This window comes from Thermomyces lanuginosus, assembly GCF_041956635.1.
Source record: "Thermomyces lanuginosus strain ATCC 200065 unplaced genomic scaffold VTN49scaffold_27, whole genome shotgun sequence".
NCBI classification, from domain to species: Eukaryota; Fungi; Ascomycota; class Eurotiomycetes; order Eurotiales; family Trichocomaceae; genus Thermomyces; species Thermomyces lanuginosus.
Window position 1 is genome coordinate 691,388 of NW_027192361.1, and position 14,862 is coordinate 706,249.

Genomic DNA, 14,862 nt, shown 5'->3' on the forward strand with positions numbered 1-14,862 from the left:
TTAGGTTCGTTGCATATAGTATATCCCAGTCAACGACTGAGTCATGATGGAACGGTAATGACGTGAATGAATAAAAAAGAAAAAGTTTTGATTTGACAATTCTATACTATACATAAAGGAACTACGTAGTACAGTAGTAGCAGTAGTAAGGGCTACTATGAATTGGAGATGAAGAGAGAGATTGAAAAAAAAAAAAAAATCACCACCCAAACACCTCGGCCACACTCAACGTATTCCACCTGACACCAAACCCAACCGCCACCAGGGCCAGAATCAGATCCACCACGAGCAACACCACCGCGCCGAGCATAAACCTCGGACTAAAGATGCGGTAGAGCATCAGATGACGACGGAGATGTCCCGCCCACATGGTTGTCGCGAGGTTGATGGTGGCGTGGTAGAGAAGATGGGTCGTGACAGCCTGGGCGACGTCGGAGAGGAGTCTCGCCGAGGATGATGATGAGGAGGAGGATGAGGAAGGATTGAAGCGTTCCGAGTCGATTGGTCGCTTCCATAGCACGGCGACAGGAACCGCCACGGCGGAGATGATTTGCGCGCCCAAGGTGTTGAGCACGACGAGGAGAGGAGACCACGGGTAACGGACGGTGGTCAGTGCGACGAAGGCGCTTTCCCACTGGATGCTGCTGAGCGTGGCCTGGTGGCCGGTTTTGAAGTAGTGGAAGGAGCCCAGGAGGCCGAGGACGATGGGCCCGACGACGGAGGTTGCGCCGGGGGTGGTCATGCCGTTTGTGTCCAGGATTTCGAGCAGGCTGAGGGTTTGTAGGAGCTGGAGGGCTAGGGCGCCCTGACCCATCGGTTTCGAAACGAGGGCTGCGGCGAGGTATACGTTGAGCACGAGGAGGAAGAACCGCGTGCCGTGCACGTTGGCGAAGCCCAGGATTGTTACCGTTGTACGTTTCTCGGACGAGGCCTCGTCAGTGGAGGTTGCGATGTTGATGCTCACGCATGGCTTGCCCCATATAAACATCGTCGTTCCTGCGGCCAAAGCGACTGCCAGCCCAACCTGCGCGATCAGCACCCGCACCGTTTTCAGACGTGTCGTGCTGATTCCACCCGCCCAGTCGCCGTCGTCCGCTGCTTCCAAGGTCCAGTAGATTGCGGACAGGAACAGCCCGGCTCGGAAGGCAAAGCCAATCCAGAATGTGGCGGTTCCTTCGTACGATTTGGACCCCGCGTAGAAGGACCGCACCACGCTCGGCAATATCGCCGCCACTACAAACGGGATCGCAAGTTGCCACGGCGCCGACGTCGACGATGTTGCGGACGCGTAGTACGTCGATCGGCAGTATGGCATTTGCTCTTCGCGGCACAGCCGCGAGACGGATGCCAGCCGTCCTAGCAGCACAAACAGGATCGAGTGGTAGACCCCGAGCACCCGATCTGATGTTGATTTTTGCCGCATCGACGATACCCCTGCTAACACGCCAAATGTCGTCAGGAAGAAGAGCATGATCTCATCCTCCCAGATCGTGTACGAATTAGATGCAAAACCAATCGACTGTGACACCGTTACGAAGAAGCAGAACCACGACCATACAGACCGTGGCAACGGCAACCGTAGCTTTCCGGGTATCCAAAACAACGTAGACGCCGCGGCCAGCATGCTCCCAACGGCCGCTGCGAGTGCCATGCGCTCCCACGCAGCAGCATCTCCCAATCCGGCCACAGTAGCCAGCAAGCCGGCACCAGCGCCAATTCCCAAGCCCAGACCAATTCGACTCAGCAGCAGAGCAGTGATCTGCGTGCGCTCGACGCGGAGACCCCGAGCATAGAAGATTAAGATGAGCAACCCGCCAAATAGCAGAAGCACGCCTTCGATCATGCTGGGTATATCGAATCGAGCCCACAAACCACGGCAGACATTCAGGGTCCGCCGCTGATATTCCCGATACGCATCGTACGCTGCCCGCAGCTGGTCATTAGACCCCTGCTTTCCGAGTGCATTCCACTGCAACTCAGCCTGCGACCACAGAGAAAGCGGGCCCGATGTCTGATCATCACTCATTCCCCGCGCAATCGCATACTGGTGCTGGTACCGCTTGATCTGGGCGGACGTCAACCGGTTGACGGCAGCGAGGTTCTTCCAGTCTTTGCCAGAATGCCCCACAAACGCCTCCTCAATGGGCGAACCTAGGTTGTTGAACGGGATTGGAATTCCCAGGAGCAGTGAAAGCGTTGGCACAATGTCGATCTGCGGGATCGCGTGCTCCTTTGCTGTCTGCGGAGGCGTGACCAAATCTGGGTGCGTACGACCAAATACGCCCTTTTTGGAGTACATCCAAAGTGCAGCCTCGACCTCGTCATCCGACTCGCCGCCGTGGTCGCCTTTGGAATCCATTCCGTGGTCTCCCATAACAATGAGCAGCGTGTTGTCGTCAATCCGATCGATCAGATCGCGAATAACTTGGTCCATCTGCTGCAGCTTCGCAGCCATTGCCGTGTGATCCGGCCCGTACCGATGCCCTGCATGGTCAACGCCTAGGTAGTGGCCAAAGATTACATCCCACTTGGTGGCATTGTCTGGATGGAGCAAGGGAAATAGGTGGGTGTTAACACCGTCATCTACGGTATGCAGGTCCCACACATTGAACGAGTCAAACGGACGAGTCAGGTTCGGGTCGAAATAGTCCGGAAACAGAGCATGCCAGGTATCGTCGCCGAGATGGACGAGTTTCTTACCGGCGGCCCGCAACTGCGCAACGATGTTATCCTCGTCAATGGCAGTACCCGCGAAGTTTGAGCCGGCGTCGACAAATGTCGGCAATGTCCCGGTCGTTAGCCCCTTCAGCCGTTGCAGGGTGGTCGTGGGAGGATCGGCAATGAAGGGCCGCAAGAATGCCTTGTTCGGGCTCTGCACTGCCGTCTCATACAATACCGGGATCTTGTCATGGAACAAGTGTGGCCGGTCACCTTCGGCCGCGGGGCGAAAGGGTACTGTGAAATCATAACGTAGCGCGTCGATGATTATAAAGATGGCTTTGTCAAAGGTCTTTGGGTGCCAGCATCCTCGGTCGGCGTCTCCGGTGCTAACCGCGGGCGTCGCAGCATTGTCATCCCAAGGCAAAACATCGCACGTAGATTTATTCTCCAAAACCATTCGAGTCAACAGGAAGCCTTTTGTAAAGAAGTAGATTCCGGCGGCATGCAGTGAGCTGCAAACCGAGTTAGCCAACCCAAGTCCCCCTGCTTCGGATCTCTTTCAAGCGTACAAAATCCAAAGTAGAACCGCCACCAGTCCAAGATGCTTCAACTTAAAGTCATTCTCCAAAACTTTCTGCCACGCTTCTTTTTTAGGGTCTTCCGGTCGCGCCGCGCTCACATCCTGCTTCCGGCGATCCCCCGCAGGGGCTTGCTTGTCGGCGGTCGGCGCAGAATTTGACGACAAGCTTCCCGCGCTGTCGGCCAGCGGTGCTCCGGTGTCAATTGGCGCAGTCATAATAAATCGCGTTTGGTTGGGTGGCAGTTTCGTCAAGACACGTCAATCAGAAAAGAGCGCGTGGGCGTCAATTCGGCTCGGGCCGAGAGGCATTGGAGCGATGGGATGAGAGGAAGTAGAATCTTGACGCGCGCATCGACTGTGGATTGAACAGTGATTTCACGAGTCAAGCGAGGACAAGATCGTGTATGCGGAAAACTCGGAATCAATTGAGGCCAAGTTCTCCATAGCTCATCTGGGAGCTCCTTAGTTGCCAGCAGTGCGGAGCACTCGCTGATGGTCGGAACTCTTCCGGACGTTCTCTACTCCGTCCACCACCACCAACCCTTACCAAAAAAAAAAGTAACATTTTAATTACTCCTTCATATTTCTCTGTACATACGGACTACAGGAATTTGATCCAGCAAAATCGTCGCATTACCAGACACTAAGGTCCGATGTACAAATCCGAGTCAAAGACTCGTCTCACACCCTAGTAACATGGCAGGGTGCAGGCATCTCGAAGAAGAATAAAGATAAACCAAGTAAACGAATACCAAATGAAAAGAATATATACCAGGCCGATAATATGACTGACGGGCCAGGGACGCAGCATCGGTACCTCCTTCAGAGGTTTACTTAAGATCAAGGGTCCCGCCAAAAAGAAAAAAAAAAGGAAGCATCGACAATATGTGCGATTAAGAAAATCAACCAGTCAACTGGTCGTGAGGGAATCGAAATAAGGAAATTCGAATCAAATGAACCGAAACCAGAGCCAGCGACCCATCGACAGAAATGAACCCGCCAGATCTAGGGCCAGTCATGCTGAGACGTCATCGCAATGAAAATCGCAAATCCGCGCACCGGCGCTAAATCTCCCGACCTTGTTTGTTTGTATTGTTTGTCCAACGACTGCGGTTCGGCCGCCAGGTCGACTTGGACCTATGAAAATCGGTGGGCATCGTCTTTCTCCTTTAACCCACCCATGCGCTCCAAGTCGAGGTCCTGGAAACGACCGGAGTCGTTAGCCGAATACGGAGGCGGCTCACGGTATGGTTCGAGGCCGACGCCTCCCGTTTCGCTGACATGCACCACAACGACGCGGCCCGACTTGCGCTTGCCGGACTCATCTTCCTCTTCAGGGAAGGTGATGTGGATTTCGGGGACGGGGCTGGACGGAGGATTGGACGAATCGTCGTGCTTCTCGTTGTAAACGTAGACAGACTCGCCGTTTTGGGTGGCTGTGATTGTCACGCGGCGGCGGCTGGTTTCATTTTTCGCGGCCAACTTGCGACGACGCTGGCGTAGCAGCAACAGGACACCGACCAGAATAATGCCGAACAATACCAGGGCCAGCAACGAGATCACCAGATTGACATTGGCTGTCGACAGGCCCAGGCCGGAGTCATCGTCATCCCGAGCGACGAGAAAGTGAACGGGCGCCATGATTTTGTTGACAGGGTGGTAGTATAAGGGAGTGGCAGAGAATTGGAAGCCCGCGTTGCGGGCTTAAGATTATTCCGTAAAAGAGCGGCGGAATCGTCGTGTCTGTTCGACCGAACTGTTTTTTGATATTGTCGGATAAGGAGAGTCGGATGGGGGTCGGAGTCAGGCGAATGAACGGACAGCACGGTGCACAGCTAAAGAGTGAAGCTGTGGGCACCTGCTTTGAAACAAGGGACCGGGGGGGATAAGAGGGAGGAGAAGGGAAGGACGGCGAGGAATGGGAATGTTGAATGATGATGAGGAAGAGCGGGAAAGGAGGGAAAAGGGGGTGGAATTCTGGCATTGGGGTTGGAGCCGTTCGGGGCTGCAGGCGCACTGACGCGGGCACCGTGGCCGCCAGTTAGCCAATCAGATCCAACCATTTTTGCCCTAAGCCTAAATTAGTTAAGAGTCAATAAACATCACCAATGGCTTTTCTCCCTTCGTGTTGTCACATTTAGACGCGCTAAGCCAAAGCGTGTTGGTTGGCAAGATTGGCCGAAGCGTCAACTGGCATTAGGTTACTATTTCTTATTCATTCAGATCGCGTCCAAGCATGGCAACACAAGAAACTCAGGAATCTTTCGCTGCTAGGGAACCCCACTTAAAATTGAGTTGATGAGAGCGTTGGCATTCTGATGGCTTGGCGCAAGAAGAGCGCTGTAAGTAGTAGTAGCAATAGAGCATAGAAGTACGGAGTCACTCTGTACGGAGCAGCCCTCTGGAAATTGCCGTACTAATTCCTCAGTCGATTTATGATGTCACCTAGGTAGCCTATTGTTTGGTTCGTAGTGGTTATGACAGAGATTCTTGGTGACGGCCATCCGCATCGCCGAGCGGGCGCTCTGTTATGATGCAATGACGCATGATTTCAAATTCATGCGTCCAGGGATTCTCTGTCTCGCTCGGAACTAGGTAGACTCCGTCCAACGGACTCGTAGATACGGGCTTAATCCAATTTGAACGAAAATACAAGTCGTCCAACCAATGTTTGGAGCTGGACCAGATCCATCACTGCCGGAAAGCAAAACAATCGTAGAAACTTCAGAAAATACGAGCTAGATTTCGGCTTCTGCTATAAAAACTTGTTTCTCAGAAAAGCAATTAGCGACACTGGAGAATGAATGAACATATCCTTCGACAATTCAAACATCAAACCAGTTCTGAATACAGTCTGTCAGCTGAAGACACCTCGAGCAACCATGGTGTATAGCCTGTCGTTGCCATTCGAAACTTGAAATGAACCTGCCCGTTCGAATGAAATACACACCTGCTTGTTTCACCCGACCATCATCGTTCTCTGGTGCTCCCTCGGCCTTTTCTGCTCTCAGCCGGTGAAGCCTCAACGGTGCCCTCCATCAACTCGCTTCAGAATCATGCTACCAAGGAAGCACCATGATGGAACGCTGGAACCAAAACATCTATGAGGCATTTTCGCCTTGGCCGCGGATACCGTTCACGCTGGGACTGTTGAATGTCATCATCGAGGAATGTTTTGGTTCCTGAGAGCCGTGGGAACATGCCAAGCACCGGATGATCCTCTGCCCTGGACCCACTGGACAGGATCCGCGCCGGCGCTAAAAAAAAAAAGTAAGATTCTGATCGCGTGTCAACCTGCCAGTTCCTACGATCACGTGATCAGGATTTGCTCTTCCTTCCCCTCTGGAGCCGGCCTCCTGTCGTGTTCCTGCCGCGCTCCAAGCAAGGGGCATGGAATAGTTCCCTCTCTGCTGCACTCCATCTCCGTGGCAATTGTTTATTTACGGACAATTGCCGGGTGAACGGCGTGTTTGACTATTGAAACTCTACAGCATGCCTGGATGCCACTCCGCGGAGAGCTACATGGCGTCCCTCTGTAACTGTGTTCTCATTGCCGGCACCCGCGAACCGCGGAAAAGTCACCCACCGCATCACCCGAGCGCCGGACAAACGGCGGTGCCAATACTTACGGTGTCATGGACTGCAGAAATAACGTAGGTTCTCCATGAGGAGTGTAGTTTGGAACTTTGGCTGCCAAATTTTCCGCAAAACCCAACAGAGCCCTCGAGACCCAACGGGACCAGTTCGAAAGCTTGAGTCTAGATCGAGCGTCGATCCGATCGAGCGCTATGGCCGGTAGCGCCCACTAGTGGCATAGGGCTCACCGGCGGCTCTCACTATCGACATTAGGTCACCTTGTCCCCACAGAACATTGTCCTCGGCAACTGTCATTGCGAGTCTGCTTCTACGGTCCAAGAACCCCTCGTTCTGCCTGATGGCGGGCCCGACCGGGTGTGAGACGACCGCGAGACTGAGGCTCGATGGTTGCGGCACATTCTGACACAGCGCGCAACAATGCAATCATTGAGTCAGCATCATGATGTAGTATTTTTTAGTCGCAATCTTGGATGGTATTGGTGCTCTTGTAATTCTGGTGATGGGTGAGACCGCGCAAACGGGCTTTTTCCTATCCTAATTGAGGAAAGTAATTGATCCATGGGGGCTCCGTTCAACGGCAGGAGTGAAATGTGAACACACAGTGTGTGCTTCCATTGTTGCTAGGTTTCCAGATCATCACTCCATACAAGCACCTGGGCCAAGGCCCGATGGTTCCCGCCATGTTGGCCTAGTCTGACTTCACGACAGAATGCCTGACATCATCCCGCCCAGTGGGCAGCGGCTGGGAGGGGTGTGGAGCGGGGGGAGGAAGGCACCCAGGGAATCGTGCTTGCTCTTTTCGGGCTCTCAGTCTCAGACCACGCCATTCTCGCGGGCCTGAGAAAAAGGAAAGTGCAGAAAAAGGGAAAGTACTACCCTCCCTGCATCTCCGCATCCATGGTAGGAGCCCACTGTGTGCTCAAACGATCTCCCGACCCGTTCGATCACCACCCGTTGGACGTGTCGGATTACCATCAAATTACAGCCGCATTTGGCTTCCTGCCATGGCGCTAGTCCCGGATACTTGCATTGGCGTGACCATTCACTGGCTGGTCTCGGTACCTCCCAGCTTGCTGCCAGCTCCATGTATTGTAATTTGGTAATTGCGCTGTAAATTCCACACCCAGATCCAGCATCATCGAGACTGCCTTTTCTTTCTTCTACCCATCGTCTTCCCTTCTTTTTCCTTCCTTCCGTTTCACCTCGAGGATTTCTCTCGTCCGCCTTCTTTTATCCCTGTTGCTCTCCTGTGGTGCTTGTTCCTCCTGATCCTGTCGCGGGGTCGCGGCAAGACATCCACGTCTGAAAAAAACAGTAAAAACGGACCTTCAAATTGACTAAAAAGTTAGTTTCCGCCCTGCTTTTTTGCTCTCCGCCAGCTCTGCTTGCGGTCCGAAAGGGCCAGAAAAATCGATCGTTCTCCCCCAGGCCAGAGAAAAAAGACCTGGCCAGCCTGTGTGACTCTTACAATTCAGCAAGTCCTTTTTACTCCTCTATTTCCTGTTGCTGTGTTTTCTTTTCATATCCGTCTGGCTTGAGACTTTGCTTGTCTGGCCTCCCTTTGTTCTTCTGCCTTGGCACCGTGGACATTCCTGCCATCGACTAATCAGATCGTCGCCGATTGTACTCCCTGTGTTGTCAAATTCGGCCAGCATTCCTTCTTCGTCGACTTCTCTGCGCTCCCTTCGATCCTTCCTCCCCCTTGCCGCATCGCTCCAGTGCTCCCCCTTTCTCCCCGGGCGGTCGCCCGCTGCTCCTCCGTAGCCACCGTCCTCTGTCCTGCCATTCGCCTTCTCTCAAATTCCCGGAGGGCATGCACGGAGTTGCACGGCCATCGATCGCAACGGTACTAACTACATGCAGACCATTGCGTTACCGGCCGACCGCTGTGAAAATAGTATCCACCGAACAAACCACTGCTGTCGCCCTGCCATCTCATCCTACTCGCGTCGCCCTTTCTCTGTGACGATATTCTCCCATCGGAACAGCATCAACTCTTCCACTCCGGACGGCCTTGGTCGTCTGCTGTACACACGTGAGGATCCTGGAGGTCTTACACTTGTGCGCAGGGGTCCATATATCCCCTTGCGAAGTCGCGCCCTTCCTTGGGCGTAGTGGTGAGTCCGGCTGCTGTTCCACGATCGCAGATGCTTGCGGGATGGCTCTGCTAACAGGGATCGGCAACAATAGTGTTTTCATCCCGTCTGCGACATTTGCGAGCCTGAAAAATATCTGCCCTGAACGAGTTTCCCGTCCTCGGCACAGGTTTCGAACGCCCCCGTACAGCACGACAGCTCTCGTGGGCTGGCGTCGTAAACTCCCCATAACAACCAAAGCATATTTTTACTCGACCATATGGCGTCGATGATGGGTGCCGGATCCAACGGCGGATCCAGTTGCCACAATGTGAGAGGACTCGACCAAAGGGTACCTGTTACGGACGTTACTAACCCCATTTCATAGCCTCGACACAATCGGCTGAGCTCGTCGTCCGTCCTGGGTAGCGAACGATCGCGTCCAGGCTCGATGGGCGGTGGTTTCGGTGCTGGAAAGGCCGGCTGGAATAGCAATATCTGGTCCAATGCCAACCTGAGCACAGCTTTCGGCTCCGATAGCACGTCCGAATCCACGGTCAACCAGGGTAAGTGTATGCTCTTGAGCAGACACTCCTCCCGATCTGCTCTATAACGAGATTTGCTGACGCTGTCTGCAGATAACGCTTTTGGCAGCAAGACTGGGTCCAGCTCGCTGCTGTCAACCTCGGAGTCTGAAGGCTGGGCGGGAGGACGGCACAGCGTGCCATGGAGCACCGTCAGCCCAACCACTTCCCTGGGCATGGCCTCCAACAAGGGCATGACACCCTCTCCGGTCGAAAGTCGGGGTGACCGTAGTGTATCATCCCGGACTGACTCGGGCGATGCAACTAACCCGTACTTCTCGATTCATCGACACACGGCCATTGGACAGAGCTCGTCCGGCGCCCCGGCCGCAAAGCCCTATCTGAACTCAACATCGGATAGTTTCGCATCCTCGGGTGCGGATTCATTGGCGTTTGGGAGCTTTGGGAGCCTTCAAGATGATGAACTCGGAAATCGGCAGCGGGCGGTATATGGGGCTCGCCAACGGCCAAGCTACGATGGCAGTTCCCCTGCGGCGGGCTTCCAGTCCAAGGGAAGTCTGGTCCCCAGCGCGCGTTCTGAGGATGTTATGGGTTCGGGCGGCCTGACGTCGTTCTCCCCACTCGGTGCGGAGCCCCTTTCGACGGGAAATGGTCAGGGTTCATTCTCCAATGTCTACTCGTCTCATCACCTGGCACATAACTCCATCTCCCTGGCCCCGCAGCGTCCCTCTCATTCGCCTCACCCGTCCTTCCACTCGGACACTCTCGATCACCGGCCATCGAGCACTCAGGGGGACCTGAGCGCTAGCCTCAACCGCCTGCAACTGAACGACACCCAGCCCTTCTCGCTGCAGCAATCGTCGCACCGTCCATCTTTCGCATCTCATGGGTCGTACGATGCGGCGTTGAGCCGGTATAAACAGCAGTTGGCCGCCGCGGATGCCGTTCCTTACAATGATATGTCTGCATTTGAACCTGCTGCCGATGTGTCACTTCCTTACCAGGGCGCTTCCCGTTTGAGCGAGCGGGACACCAACTCCCCCAGTGACTACAACCGAGGCATCAGTACCCCTTTTTACTCTGCCGCCACGCCTCCGATCTTGAGCGGCCAGCTGCGACCCTCCTCTGGCAATCGTCTCCCTGGGCATGTCGGCGATGGACAAGCAGCCCTTTTGGACCGCAAGTTGCGTGGCTTGCAGCAGGAGCAAGAATTCGCCCCAGTCGCAAACCCGGCAATGCAGCAACGGGTGCCGTTCGCTTCGCCTTACGACTTCACCTCGTATGCCCGGGGGTTCGGCGCCTACAATCCTTACTATCCAATCCCCCATTTGGGAGCTCTGGGTGGCGCAGCTGCCATGATGCCTCGTACCCATCGCGACCATGACCCCGGCCAGGTTGTGCGCAGCCCGCTTCTGGAGGAGTTCCGCAGTAACAGTAAGGGCAATAAACGGTATGAGCTCAAAGACATCTATAATCATATCGTGGAGTTCAGCGGCGATCAGCACGGTTCCCGATTCATCCAGCAGAAGCTGGAAACGGCCAACAGTGATGAGAAGGAGCAGGTGTTTCGCGAGATTCAGCAAAACTCTCTGCAACTGATGACAGATGTCTTTGGAAACTACGTTGTCCAGAAGCTGTTTGAGCACGGCAATCAGACGCAGAAGAAGATCCTTGCCAACCAGATGAAGGGACACGTTCTGGCACTTTCCAATCAGATGTACGGTTGCCGCGTCGTGCAGAAGGCTTTGGAGCACATCCTTGTGGACCAGCAGGCGGCTATGGTGAAGGAACTGGAGAACCACGTGATGAAGTGCGTCCGAGACCAGAACGGAAATCACGTCATCCAGAAGGCCATCGAACGCGTGCCATCGGAGCATATTCGCTTTATCATCGACGCGTTCAAGGGCCAGGTGAGCCGCCTGGCGACGCATCCGTACGGATGCCGTGTGATCCAGCGGATGCTTGAGCATTGCGAAGAAGCCGACCGGGAGTCGATCCTGGCGGAGCTGCACACCTCCACCGCGAGCCTCATCCCCGATCAATTCGGCAACTACGTGATCCAGCATGTCATCGAGAATGGAGAGGAGAAGGACCGGTCGCGCATGATCGCGGTGGTTATCTCCCAGGTGCACCATTTTTCGAAGCACAAGTTTGCAAGCAACGTTGTTGAGAAGAGCATCGAGTTTGGCCAGGAGAGTCAACGTCAGGAGATCATCCGCCTGCTGACGACTCCCAACGAGCGTGGCGAGAACCCCCTGCCGGGCCTGGTCCGCGACCAATATGGAAACTATGTCATTCGTAAGTTCTCCTTCCCAAGCACTTTGCGACTCGCGTTCGGCAAGACAAGCGATGAATCTAACATTCTTGCAGAGAAAGTGCTCAGCCATGTCCATGGAGCCGAGCGAGAGAGGATTGTGGACCAGATCAAGCCGTTGCTCAGCCAGCTGAAGAAGTACAGCTACGGCAAGCAGATTGTGGCGATTGAAAAGCTCCTTGGTGATTCTCACACCCCTTCCGTGTCCACCAGCTCGACCACGCCGCCTGCTTCCCACAAGTCATCGCCGCAGCCGTCTCGTCGATCGCTGACTGAGATGCAAGGCTGCCGGCCACCAGTTGGCGGTGCTGCTCCCCCGACACCGCCTCCAACGGACGCGCAAAGCTGCCACGGCGCCTCTGGGGTGGATGGAGGGCTTGACGGTGCGACGGAAGCGTGCAAGGGGCTGGCGACGAGCTCCGTTGCGGTGCTGCCGGACACTGCGGGGAACAACCTTGCCGAAGGTGTCAGCACGTAGGTGCGTGCAACGAGCATTTTTAGGGACAAATCGACTTCATTTTTCGTTTCATGTTCTTATTAATTACGGAATGGGTCATATACATACAGGAATATTTGCGGGTGATATATGGGATTGCTTGTCTCCTGTTCTCGTTCTATACTTCGTGGTGTGTTTTTCTCTTGCTTGTTTCTCCCCGTTCTATTCGGTACTTATTACACGGTGACGCGAGCCGTTCAGGGATGAGTCTGCTTTTCTGTTCATGTGTGCTTTTGCTGTTTATGCTCTTTTCTTCCGGGATGATTGCTGTGCAGCCCTCTGCGATGACGGCCATGAAGATATGCCTGTTTTCTCTCGGTTTAATATTTTATATGCCGGGGCTTGGGCATGGGATGGGGCGTCGGGCGATGATTGCTTTCGGCATTTAGGATGATTTATGATTAGACTCATGATATTAATGATAGGCTTAGTTCTGCAGTTGATGACTGGTCCTAGCAGTTGTCCGGTAGGAGAGCTGGAGTTTTGTGGAGGCTCGAGGCAAGCCGCGTGATTGATTGGTATTTCCTACCATTGGAAGGTGATGCGAAGGTGATGCGTTTGTAGAGCCGACGCGTTACTCCGTACAATAAGGTCATAACTCAAACTAATGTTGTTCTACTTAACGCATAATAGTTACGAGTAGGAACCGATGTGCAGTTGTAGTTCGGAATATCCTAATAGGGAAATAATACCTCCCTATAATGGTTTAGTTTACTGGCCGGATTGCATTTGGACGGACGCTCGTCCTTGAGGATGATAGCAGCAGTCCGTGCTTATCACAGTTCATGGAAAATACTTTGATCACGACGATTGTTAAGCGTGCCGTCGGTTGATGCGACGTAATCGATACTGAGGAAAAGTTTGTGACTGATAACTCCAGTTCGATTCAGCTCGCTATTATTTGCAGTATCTCCATCGAATTGCACTTGGTATCGGTAGCTATCCTGCATCTCTCAAACCCATACTTGTCTGTTCTTTAAAGCAAACTCGACAAATCCCTTGGGCGGGCGACCCGTGACTTTGACCACGGCATTGCTGGACAATTGGCCTTCCGCCCCGGAAGCAACGTATTCCGCCTCCAAGTCGGCCATCAGATGCGCGTATTCTTCCCGCATACCAGCGGAAATAAAGAATTTGACCTGCTCCTCTTTGGACTGTTTGACGTGCGTGATGGGTTTACCAACGACATCCGAGAGGATCTTCGCAACCTAACAATTCTTGTCAGTAACATACTTCTTTGGCAGAAATCACGGAAAAAAGTACCTCATCATATGTCCAATTGGTTGGCCCCAGAAGGATATAATCAGTATTGTGCGGTCTGGGGTCTGTCAGAGTTCGAAACGCGACGGCGGCAATGTCGTCGGCTGAGATGAGAGGCAATGGTCCGTCTTGCATTGCCGAGTAGATCTTGCCCTCATTCTTGATATGGGGCAGGTAGATGAACTCTGAGAAGTTCTCTACAGCGGATGTCATTAGTTTTCGATGGCAGACGCACAAAACAGAGGAAACGATATAAAAGGGTTGGACAAACCTTGAAACCATGATGGCCGCAAAACTGCATATTCCAACCCAACCTCTTCATGCAGCTTAACGAGGTGCTCATGGCCCTCGCCCCAGCCAAAACTCCCTTTCTCAACTGAAGCTGCACTGAGCAGAACAATGCGGGAAACATTGTTCTCCTTGACAGCGACATCAATAAAATCCCTGAGCTGCTGGCCGACATTCTTGTTCTCTAATGGCACAAGGTACACGGCAGAGACAGGCTTGCCGGTCTTGGCCTTGGCATCGGCAAACAGCTTGGAATACGTCGTCTTGTCCTCCCAGTCGAACTGAGCCTGCACATACGGCACCTTGTCGTACACGGTGCGCGAAGCCACAACGAATGGGATATCGGCTTGAGCGAGCAGCCGTGCAATGCGGCTGGATGTCTTGCCTCGACTACCACCAGTGAGGAGAATCGTCATGATGAAAAAGACAATGCAGGATCGATGAGCGAAGTACTTTTCTGATTGCTCGGGATCACTTCTCGCGACAGAGCTGCTTTGCTTGCACTGAGGAGTGTCATCATCGTCCCTCCAGCCCGTTTATATAGACCCGTAGCCAAGGCCATGTCGGTATGAAATGCTCACCACCGGATTACAAATCGAAGCAGTGCAGTTCGAACGTGATGGGCCATTTGGAACGAGAGAATCTCCTGAACAGTACGTTAGATTGGTGCCTACGAGCTTCAAAACAGTGTAGAAGAAGCGACGTGAATGAGATTGTGGACAGAATTGCAGTCGACGTACGAGCACGAGAAATTTTGCTCGTATTGCACCGCGACTTGGCATGGCCAAATGAATTATGATTTCTAAGCTGAAACCAAGCGGGGGAGGACCCTGGAATCCAAAGTATATACAAGAATGGCAGATATCTTGGCTTGTTGATTCAAAAAGTGATGCAATGCGGGTTCTATGATGAAGTAGGCAACATTTTTTTTTCAAACTTTGATGGATCAAGTATCGCTAGGATTCATCAAATACGGGCAACTCCCAAGAGCAAGCTAGCTTCCTTTGAATGGATATCCAAAGAAAAGGGACAATTATGTAAGGTAG

General features: G+C 53.4%; 8 protein-coding genes across 8 annotated transcripts; 5 read left to right on the forward strand and 3 right to left on the reverse strand.

The window, feature by feature from the left end:
- Window positions 1-199: 199 nt before the first annotated feature.
- On the reverse strand, window positions 200-3,457 carry VTN49DRAFT_2477 (uncharacterized protein; the record flags this gene model as incomplete). Its single annotated transcript, XM_069410206.1, has 2 exons — window positions 200-3,173; window positions 3,231-3,457. The coding sequence occupies 2 exons, from the start codon at window positions 3,455-3,457 to the stop codon at window positions 200-202; spliced, it is 3,201 nt and encodes a 1,066-aa protein (XP_069269035.1).
- A 276-nt stretch (window positions 3,458-3,733) lies between these two features.
- Window positions 3,734-4,079, forward strand: VTN49DRAFT_2478 (uncharacterized protein; the record flags this gene model as incomplete). Its single annotated transcript, XM_069410207.1, has 2 exons — window positions 3,734-3,766; window positions 3,849-4,079. The coding sequence occupies 2 exons, from the start codon at window positions 3,734-3,736 to the stop codon at window positions 4,077-4,079; spliced, it is 264 nt and encodes an 87-aa protein (XP_069269036.1).
- A 299-nt stretch (window positions 4,080-4,378) lies between these two features.
- VTN49DRAFT_2479 (uncharacterized protein) lies at window positions 4,379-4,882 on the reverse strand (the record flags this gene model as incomplete). The annotated part of the gene is made up of 1 exon (XM_069410208.1): window positions 4,379-4,882. One exon carries the CDS (start codon window positions 4,880-4,882, stop codon window positions 4,379-4,381), a length of 504 nt encoding a protein of 167 aa, XP_069269037.1.
- Window positions 4,883-6,733: 1,851 nt separating this feature from the next.
- On the forward strand, window positions 6,734-7,050 carry VTN49DRAFT_2480 (uncharacterized protein; the record flags this gene model as incomplete). Its single annotated transcript, XM_069410210.1, has 2 exons — window positions 6,734-6,894; window positions 6,960-7,050. 2 exons carry the CDS (start codon window positions 6,734-6,736, stop codon window positions 7,048-7,050), a joined length of 252 nt encoding a protein of 83 aa, XP_069269038.1.
- Window positions 7,051-8,695: 1,645 nt separating this feature from the next.
- VTN49DRAFT_2481 (uncharacterized protein) lies at window positions 8,696-9,063 on the forward strand (the record flags this gene model as incomplete). The annotated part of the gene is made up of 3 exons (XM_069410211.1): window positions 8,696-8,888; window positions 8,932-8,955; window positions 9,029-9,063. 3 exons carry the CDS (start codon window positions 8,696-8,698, stop codon window positions 9,061-9,063), a joined length of 252 nt encoding a protein of 83 aa, XP_069269039.1.
- A 130-nt stretch (window positions 9,064-9,193) lies between these two features.
- Window positions 9,194-12,250, forward strand: VTN49DRAFT_2482 (uncharacterized protein; the record flags this gene model as incomplete). Its single annotated transcript, XM_069410212.1, has 4 exons — window positions 9,194-9,244; window positions 9,302-9,479; window positions 9,552-11,756; window positions 11,829-12,250. 4 exons carry the CDS (start codon window positions 9,194-9,196, stop codon window positions 12,248-12,250), a joined length of 2,856 nt encoding a protein of 951 aa, XP_069269040.1.
- A 50-nt stretch (window positions 12,251-12,300) lies between these two features.
- VTN49DRAFT_2483 (uncharacterized protein) lies at window positions 12,301-12,657 on the forward strand (the record flags this gene model as incomplete). The annotated part of the gene is made up of 1 exon (XM_069410213.1): window positions 12,301-12,657. One exon carries the CDS (start codon window positions 12,301-12,303, stop codon window positions 12,655-12,657), a length of 357 nt encoding a protein of 118 aa, XP_069269041.1.
- Window positions 12,658-13,221: 564 nt separating this feature from the next.
- On the reverse strand, window positions 13,222-14,232 carry VTN49DRAFT_2484 (uncharacterized protein; the record flags this gene model as incomplete). Its single annotated transcript, XM_069410214.1, has 3 exons — window positions 13,222-13,476; window positions 13,532-13,725; window positions 13,800-14,232. The coding sequence occupies 3 exons, from the start codon at window positions 14,230-14,232 to the stop codon at window positions 13,222-13,224; spliced, it is 882 nt and encodes a 293-aa protein (XP_069269042.1).
- Between the last annotated feature and the right edge of the window lie 630 nt (window positions 14,233-14,862).